At 44.9% G+C, this 9,615-nt stretch overlaps 1 protein-coding gene and 1 long non-coding RNA gene across 2 annotated transcripts; both read left to right on the top strand.

Annotated features, from left to right (window-relative positions):
• Positions 1–525: 525 nt before the first annotated feature.
• LOC136354860 (uncharacterized) lies at positions 526–1,592 on the top strand. The gene is made up of 4 exons (XM_066306674.1): positions 526–788; positions 881–963; positions 1,039–1,119; positions 1,206–1,592. Exons 1-4 carry the CDS (start codon positions 537–539, stop codon positions 1,222–1,224), a joined length of 435 nt encoding a protein of 144 aa, XP_066162771.1. The 5' UTR covers positions 526–536; the 3' UTR covers positions 1,225–1,592.
• A 434-nt stretch (positions 1,593–2,026) lies between these two features.
• Positions 2,027–4,465, top strand: LOC9270205 (uncharacterized). Its single transcript, XR_001541753.3, has 5 exons — positions 2,027–2,928; positions 3,408–3,531; positions 3,798–3,914; positions 4,008–4,102; positions 4,286–4,465. It is a non-coding gene; the product is annotated as an uncharacterized lncRNA (long non-coding RNA).
• The last annotated feature ends 5,150 nt before the right edge of the window (positions 4,466–9,615 follow it).

Raw genomic sequence — 9,615 nt, 5'->3', positions numbered from 1 at the left:
ATAACCAGTGTAACTATAAGAAAAATCTGCAACGAGAACTCTTGGTGGTATCGTTCCTGCCAGAAGTGCTTCAAAGGAGCAAAGCCATATGGATACACGTACAAGTGCGGCAGCTGTTCTTGGATTGGAATGGCAACACCAAGGTAAAGTAACGATTATTGTCTATTTTGACATAACAGGTTATGTTCCATTCAATAACTCTCATCTATTGCGATATAACATGCAGATACAAGCTAGCACTCACAGCAGGTGATGACAGTGATAACGCCGAGTTTATCCTCTTTGGGAAAACGGCTCAACGCCTCGTGCGGAAGCCAATTGAAGCTTTGATTGACAAAATACCAGAAGGTTCTAACTTCATCCCAGATGAGATAACATGCTTGCTTGAGAAACAATTCGTCTGGAACGTCATCATCACAGAGAGCTCACTTAGAAACTGCGAGGTTTCATTCCAAGTGAACATCATAATCTCAGGGGATACTTCTGGACAGCCTCTTCTACTTATGTCCCCAACATCTTCTTAGACTTCATCAGCTATGATGTCATCTGGATCAAGCAGTGCTTTGTTGTCACCAACAAAAGTAATTGAGGTTGGTTGTTCTTCCCCACCATCCATTGCAACAGCTTCTCCATCTGTGGCAATTAGCACACCCAAGAAGCAGGCTTTACAGTCCTCAACACCTCACACGCCAACCAGCAAGTTCTCTTGTGCTCCAACAGAACAAGTAACCTCACTTGACACGCTTTTTCCATCGATAGCTCAGAAAGTTCAAGATAAAACTGCAATGGTATAAATTTCATAATCTGTCTAATCTTTTTATCTTAACACAATTTATGTTATTACTCTTGGCTGCACAGTACCTTACTTCCCTTTTTGTAGAAAGCAAAGGTTGTGGCTGTGCATGATAAGACTTTAAGCCCAGTTGCTCCTTCGCCCGCTTCTGCCACTACCTCCAGGAAGAGGTATAACTATTATCTCTCATTGTCCTGTTACTGAATTTTCCACATCCACTTATACTAAAATATGTCCTTCAACAGAGCGCACCCTTCTCAGACAACACCACCAGTTAAGAAATTGTTCAATGAAGATAACAACAAAGAGAAGGATGACGCTGATAGGTATACTCACCAACTTATAGCTAATACCAAATTATAAAACATGTTAGTATAGATATAGTTTCTAACAATGTGTTCTTTTTTTTCAGTGCACCAGCTGACGCTTAATGCATCATTCATGTATCCCCAGTCAAGCATTTTGGTCATCATCCAAGTTGTAGCGTCTCCATCAACCTTGTTTGAAGTACAAGAAACAATGGTGCCCCTGAGACTTCTGTCTCCTGAATGATAACACATGTCTAAGCCTTTTGCTATAAACTATGCCCGTCTCTTTATTACTTCAAGCCTTTTGGAACCATCCTTATCTATATATGTATGCTATTGTTGCTGTTATGTTTAGTATGCTCCAGCTATATGCTCAGGATACATTACAATTGCAGCTAACCTAGCAGAGCAATAGGTCCTGAACAATTAACAGAGACATGGCCACATGTTACCTTATCATTCTGTTATGTCAGACAAATATTAAGACTGCTTATGGTTATATCCTCTGCTATCTTCAAATCGTTACGTTGTTGCTATGTTCCATGGAGTTGCTATCTTTACCTGTGTTACATTGCCAGCAGTTACATTCTTGTTTGTATCTTCATAATCTCTCTGCAATGGCGTGCCCTACACTGTTTTTAATGAAAAATATGAATGCCGTTCTTGCTTTATCCAGTACATGTAAACATTTGTCACTTTTAAAACTGTTGTTTGCTTTTTATGAAACTAGACCTTTTGTTCTGTCATTAGCACCCCGATAGGGCGCGCGTAGCGCGCTTCAATGTCTAGTACTCCTATATATAAAAAGGAAGAGTCCAAGCAATAGAAGTAGTGTATACGGGGAGAAAAAAAATAAAGCAATGGAAGTAAAGTCAACAGGGAGGGTAAAATAAGAAAGCAACAGCAAGAGTCTCTCGTCTCTTCCGATGATATTTCTCCCAGTCTCTAACGGTCTCTCCTTGACTCTCCCTCCTCCCCTCCCACTCACCCAGACCAAACAACTCTCTCCCTCAGTCCCTCCTCCCTCCTGCCCTCTCACTCACTGGATCCCCATGGCTTTCCTCCTCATAGGACTTGGATTTGGGCATCCTGCGGCTCTCCAGCGAAATGATCGGTGGTGGCTGTTTTGGTGATGGCGGCATCGGCGGCGACGGGAGGGGCGGATCCAGCGACCTCTTCCCCTCCCTCACATATCCCATCGTCTGTTCGCTCCCCTCTCGCGCGGATCCGCCGTCGGCGGCGATGGGAGGGGCGGATCCGGTGACCTCTTCTCCTCCCTCACATATCCCATCGCTTGTTCACCCCCTCTTGCGCGGATCCACCGTCGGCGGCGATGGGAGGGGCGGATACAGCAACCTCTTCCCCTCCCGCGCTGATCCCGTCGTCTGTTCGCCCCCCTCCCCCCCCCCTCTCGCGCGGATCCGCCGTCGGCGATTATGGGAGGGGCGGATCCGGCGACCTCTTCCCCTCCCACGCTGATCCCGTCATCTCTCCGCCCCCCTCTCGCATGGATCAGCCATCGGCAGCTACGGGAGCGTCGGATCTTGTGACCACTTCCCCTCCCGCATGGATCCCGTCATCTCTCCGCCCCCTCTCGCGCAGATTTGCCAGTAGCTGTCCGGCTGGTCGGAGAGAAGGTTTCAAGATGGCGGACGAAGGTTGACCTGTGGTTCTGCTGATGAGGAGGCCATGGCCGTCGGATCCTGTGAGAGCGGACTCCCCGTTAGCTGTTCGGCTGGCTGGAGAGGAGCTTTCAAGATGGTGGACCGAGGAGAGCGCGGCTGAGTGGTGCCATTGAAGATAGTGGGCGTTTCTTCATGATTTCATGTGCGTTATCGGTTGATTTTGTTTGTGTATGTTCATGTGGGGGTCCGGGGCATATGGATGTGTGTTCTTTGCTTGTTGGGAGTTCTGACCAGCGATGGTTTTGGTAGCTGTAAGAGCTGCAATTCTTCAAATAAATGTAACTGTACCACTTATTCAATTAAAGATGCTATGCAATCTCCTTTCTTTGGTGATAATAAAGTAGTGTTATTGTCAATGGACACTTCTTATTTGAAACATGTTATAAACTATAACTAATGCTCTAAACAAAAAGATGGAGGGAAGAAGAGAAACAATAACAAAAATACTAAAAGATCCATCACCTTTATTTATGGACATAGGAATTACGATATCAATCAGAATATCAGGCATGAGTAGTAGTACAGGGAAGATCTGCAATTTTGATCACATTCATAATATATGCAGTATTTGACACTGTTTAATCCTGTGTTCTCAAACTCACACCAAATCTTTCTTTGCAGATTAACTTTGGGATCTTTGGTACTGGTGGTTATTTGGGCAGCTATGGGGGTCTTGATGGGTATGACAATACTCTACCAGGAATTCAGATAAGGTCACTGCGAAAGTTATAGCCATATACTACAGGTACAATTTTACGTAGTTTTGAAACACTGAGATGCAAAATTTTTGTGTCATTTGCATGAAGCTTCATTTGGGCTAAATTTCAAACATAGTTATATGGTTTAATTGCTGATCTATTAGTATTTGGTGTCTTCCTTAAGTTCAATTTTTGTTGTTAATAATACATCTGGTTCAATTTTTACTGCGATGAAACTTTTTGCATTTGACCAGAAGAAGCAACTTGGTTTTTCTCTGTAGAATTTTGAATTGACACAATATATTCTGTCAAGGTACTGAACCACGTCCTTTGTACAGCGCCGAGGTAGGCCTGCTGTGGGGTGCTTTGTGTTGTGGATATTGGGCGTGGACCAGAAGCTGATTATGTGGTGTTTCACCGCGTGAAATTGGTAAGCTCCATATTTTTTTCATGATTGAGTCAGTCTTCAGCACTGAATCTCTAACATTGTTTTGAACACTGAAAATATCTTATTTTGTTACAGCACTACCATGTCAAATATTAAAAATTGCATTTATAGCTGTGATTGGAACTCAGAAACTTTGACTACCAAGACAAGAGATCAAGATGCCTGGAATGGTTAGTAATGCTGCATTCCTCTAAATGTTTTTTTGTTGGGAGTTTATGCAAACTGCTTAGAATATTTGATATTGTCCTTCCAAATCATTACACAAATGCATCAAAATATGTTCTGTCTTAGTTGATGGTTGCTGATGAACTTATGGCCCTGAGAATACTTACAAATGCATTTTGTATGTTTAGGCATTGTGAATTTGTGATCCCCAATACAATTGAAGTTGTTCACGGAGCTGCTCTTGGCACGATGGCTTCTTTGGTGTTGGAGTAGAACTCTTTGAATGCTTTTTTTGTCACACCACAAGAACAAATTTTATTTGTGGTACCAGTTTTGTTTGTATATATATAGGATAGGATGTATGCAGCGTTCCTGTGGTGTTCGAATGTAATATTGTGGGGGGGGGGGGGGGGGGGGGGAGTTCCTGTCTACGTTACCCCGATACTTCACTGAAGTCACACATCCGTATCGGATACTCCAACGGATACGGATACGCTCCAATACGTATCCCGTACGTATCCTGCACTTTCCCAATTTTCAATTAAATAAAACAACCACGGATACATTTCGAATACGTGTGAACATCGTAACCCAGCCATCTGACTAGTGCGCCGCCGTTCACTACCACCAGTCCTCATGCTCACGCGCCTCCTCTCCCGCCAACTGCCGCCACCGCTGCTACCGCTCGCCGCCGCCTCTGCATTGCGCAGCGTTTGCTCTGCTGGTGGGTGCAGCGCTTCCTTTAGCGGGCCATGTCGCAGACCCTCCGCCGTCGGGCTCAGGGGCTAAGGCTGGCAGTCGTCGTCCCACGACGGCCCGACCCAAGAGCAGCATCAACCCTTTGTGGCCGGCACTAAAGCAGCACCTCCGCCACAGAGCAGCAGGCAAAAAGTCCATCACCACGGAGTAATTTTTCCATTGTTCCTGTTAGTAAATCCCCTTCAAGCTTTCTTTTCTTTTTCTTCTGAAAGCCAATCATCTTCTTCAGGCTTTCCAAGGTTGTGAGGAGAGAAGTTAAAAGGAGAGGAGGAGATAAGGTTGAGGAGAGGAGGAGAGAGGAGTTAAAGGAGAGGAGGAGATACCTCGATCCGATCGCGCATGCCTCTCCAATCTCCGCGTCGATTTTTTTTTCCAGTTGGTGTTACCAACCGGGACTATAAATAAATCTTTATGGTGATCTTTTTTTCCGGTTGGTGTTATTAACTAGGACTACAAATAGATCTTTAGTCCGTTACTAACCGGTACTAAAGATTAAAAAGTACCTTGGTTTTAAACCGGGACTAAAGATATTTGTAGTCCCGGTTTTTAATACAACCGGGACTATTGTGAAATCTGGTCGACCGACCAAAGATGGTTTCTCCACCAATATCAGCTCGTCACAGATAAGCGATCCTGTTCTAGTGCCGTTGTCCAACTCGCCCATGATCACACCTCTTCCTGGATACGTTCTGCATCTAGCGTCTGATGATGTTCTCCCAACGCTGGCAGAGCATGTATATCGATCTGTCCGTCTCCAGCGTGACACAAGCAAACGTGCGCCTAACGTGTTCGACACCAAAATAGAATCGGATCAGGAAACTGAGGCACAGAAGTACGCTGCATATATATGGTCATGTGTCCTCAGATCGAGTCGTAACTCGTAACGTTTCGCCGTGTGTATCGATCACGAGGGCAGCACAAACGATGGATCAAGATGGAGCAAGGGAGTTCACCCTAGCGTCGCCGTGCCCCGTTGGTGGCGGCCAGAGGTATCCACGCCATGCGCTGAACCGATCTCTTGCAAGTCATCCAACACTTGCACAAGCATTCATCGTTGTCGCGAGGTCAAAGATGACCTGGCCAGGGAGACGCTGACCAGTTGGACCCACTTCCAACTTCTTATAGGGAAAATAACCACTGTTATTAGTGCACGGTAATTTAAGTACTCCCTCCGTCTCATAATATAACAACCTATGACCGGATGGGACGTTTCATAGTACAACGAAATTGGAGAGGTCAACGTTCCATCCTATCTAGGTTGCTATAATATGAAACAGTACATGGCTCACTAACAAATGGACACTACGGCCCACGGATTTTAAAGGCCCGGTCGGTTGAATATAGAGTCTACATGTTCTTTTAAAAAAAGAAGGAAAAGGTACACCGAAGATCCCTCAACTTGTCATCGAATTACAAAATCGTCCTCCAACCACAAAACCGGATATAATGCATCCCCCAACTTATAAAACTGTGCAAACTAGGTCCCTCGGCGGTTTTGACCCCGGTTTATCCGACGTGGCGGCTGACTCAGCGTGGGATCCACATGTCAGGACGCCACATCAGCACCCTCTCTCTTCCCTTTCCTCTCCCTCCCTTCTCTCTCTCACTTTTCCAGCCAACGGGTGGGGAGAGGTCGCTAGGGCGAGGTGGAAGAGGAAGATGCGGCGATGGCGGAGACTGCGACGCTAGATGCTAACTTGAGATGAAAGTCGGACTCCTAATTGCAGCTCATGATTTTCTAAAAAAATATCTAAACAAATTACCACAGCGAATTTCATCATAACTAAATCGTATCTTTATCTTTATCTTTACCTATTATAAAAGTTTGAGGTGTTTTTACCAGAAACTTTCATAAGTCACCCCCAATTTGGAAATAGCGCCCGGTTTTTTTTCGCCCGATTTTTTTAATATACGGTTTTATTTGTCCGACTCCCCCAAAAAGTTCGCTCGGTTTTTTTAGCGCACGTTTTTTTGGTCCGACTCCCCGCACGGTTTTTTTCTTTCTCAGATCGCATCCATAGTGGTTTTTTTTGTCCGACTCCGATTCCCACCCACATCGCTCTTCGAACACCACAGGAACCTATGTTACCCAGATACGAGGATACGGATACGGATACGCGATATAGGGATACGTCATTCTTTTAAAAATAAGGATACGTGTGGATATGTTTATATATATATATATATATTTATCTTTACCTATTATAAAAGTTTAAGATGTTTTTGCCCGATAAATTTCGTACGTCACCTTGTTCGACTCCGTTCCGTACGATTTTTTTTTTTTTTTGTCCATGGTCACCTTGTCCGTTTGGCTGCCCTCCGCATCCGATTGCAATTCCCGCATTCCACGCTGCGCACCGCGTCCGGGCTATGCGCTAGCTTTGACGCATGCACGTACGCACAACCCTGACACATGCACGTATGCCCTCCAGTTCCCGTGAAAACAAGACTGTTTCTGAGTTTTATGTTCACACACAACTTTAATTTTTATAGCACTTACCTCAGATTCTTCTGTTCCTATACAATTTCAATTTTTAAGACACAATTTCAATTTTTAAGACACGTACCCTAAAGTTATTTTCTTATGTTTGTTCATGATTTTTGGAGAACATAAACACTAGAAAAAATTTTGAATAAGATAAAAATCTTTATCCTTATATTTATCTTTACCTTTATCCATATATATCTATACTACACCTATCTCTGCTATTATAAAAATTAAAGATGTTTTTGTCGGTATTTTGGTACGTCATCCGTGTATGAGTTAGTTTTTAAGTTCGTTTGCTTTTAGAAATACATATTTTTATTTGAGTCGGGTTAACGTTTTAAGTTCGCTCGCTTTTAGAAATATGGAAGGAGTTGTATAAGAAATCTATGTAAAAAAACTCGCATGCTAACTTGACATGATTTTCTAGAAAAATATATATCTAAGAGAATTCTCACAATGAATTTCAGAGTGAACAATAATAAAATTAAAATAGCCTTCACCCGTTATAACGCACGGGCATTTTTTCTACTACTTATACTATTATAAAAGTTCAAGATGTTTTTGTCCAAAATCTTTCGTACGTTGCTTATGTCTAATTTTCAGCGTGAGTTTTCCAAATCACGCGTCTCCGACCGGCTCCTCACCAAGTCCGAAGTCCGTTTCCTGATTGCTTTGTCTATCGCCTGTAACCCAGTCCAACCCCGCACGTACTAGCCACACCTAACCTGATCGATCGATTATGTTTTTATTTGCATGCATGATTCTGTTAAGATGCGGATAGAAAGAGCTGGTACCTGGCGAGGTATTTCTATGTAACAATCTGCATACGTGCTGTTGTAATAATCAGATATAGTGAGGAGTGGAGGAATGGAACATGATGGCTTTTGTCAAAAAAATTATCAAACTATTCTCTCCCTGTTTCACATTACCTGTGATTCTATATTTTTCATAACTCAAACATTTATATTTTTAAGCATCATGTCACACCCTAAAAATCCCAAATATATAAATTGTTGTCTAAATTGGAATTATTAGAATTTATTTTAAAAGCCTAGAAGAGAAGATCTAGTTTTAATTAATAAATTCCAATATAAAATGGGGCCAGATAAAATTTCATTAAATACTTTGCTTAATTCTATAATTCCTAGATTTTTCTGGGATTTATTTGAGCTAAGAAAGTATTTTTAATAAATGGAATTGCATTTAATGAATAATTTAAATTGAAAAAGGTTTTTAAAATTCGCTTTTGGCTTTGGGCCGAAAGTCGGCCCAAAACCTTCTCTCTCTCCCCGGCCCAAGCCGGCCCAGTCCGCCCGCAGCCGCCGCGTGCACGCGCCCTCAGACGCTGACAGGTGGGGCCCGCCTGTCAGGTCGTCGTCTACCTCCGGCCGCCCGCCGCCCGAGCCCTAGCGCCACGCCGCCGCCATCTCCTTCCAAATCCGGCCGCCCCTTTCCGTTTCCGATGAAATTAATAGAGGGGAAATGATCCCCGGGATCCCCTCTATCTTTTCTCTTATGGAATCGTCGGCTAATTTCGTTTGGAAATCCGTGGATTCGATCTCGAATCGGATTCGTCTCTCTCCCCAAACCCTAGACCTTCCTTCGCCGTCGCCGGTCGCCGTGGGCCTCCGACGCCGCCTCCTAGCCGCTATAAATTGACCCCCAAGCCCGCCGCTACCCACCGCCACCCTCGCCTTCACCTCTCGTCGCCCGTAGAGCCCTAGCCCCGTGCAGCCTAGCGTCGCCGTCGCCGCCGTCGCTTCAGTCGTCGTCGTCGCTCGGGAAAGCCGTCGTCGGGTTCGCCAAGCCGTCGCCAACTTCGTCTGCCCCTCCATCGTCGCTGTAGACCGCCGGAACACCGTCGCCGTCGTCAAGCCGAAGAGCGCCGCTGCTTCTTCCTCGTCGCCGACGTCATCCGGTCACCGTCCGTCGCCATTTAGGTCATCGGTGAGTTCGCCGCGTCGCCCGCATCGTTTTGGTGCTCTCCGTTCGCGTTGTCGCGCCGTCGTTCGCCGGCGGGCATGCGTGCCCGAGTCGTCGCCGGTGATGACGTCACCGCTGACGTCATCGTCGTCGTTCCCCGTGGCCCGGTCATGGACCGATGGATCTTGGCCGTCCGTTTTGGATGGATCGATCTTGGCCTTTCGTTTCCGTGAGCCGCCGCCGTGCACCCGGTCCACCGCGAATCCTAGCCGCTGACGCAATAATTCCCTTTTTCTTTTCAAAAATAATTCATTATTGCGTCATAATTCAATTAAAATCCATATGAGT

The sequence above is a fragment of the Oryza sativa genome, chromosome 12 (assembly GCF_034140825.1).
Source record: "Oryza sativa Japonica Group chromosome 12, ASM3414082v1".
NCBI lineage: Eukaryota > Viridiplantae > Streptophyta > Magnoliopsida > Poales > Poaceae > Oryza > Oryza sativa.
This window is presented reverse-complemented; position numbering and strand designations above follow the sequence as displayed.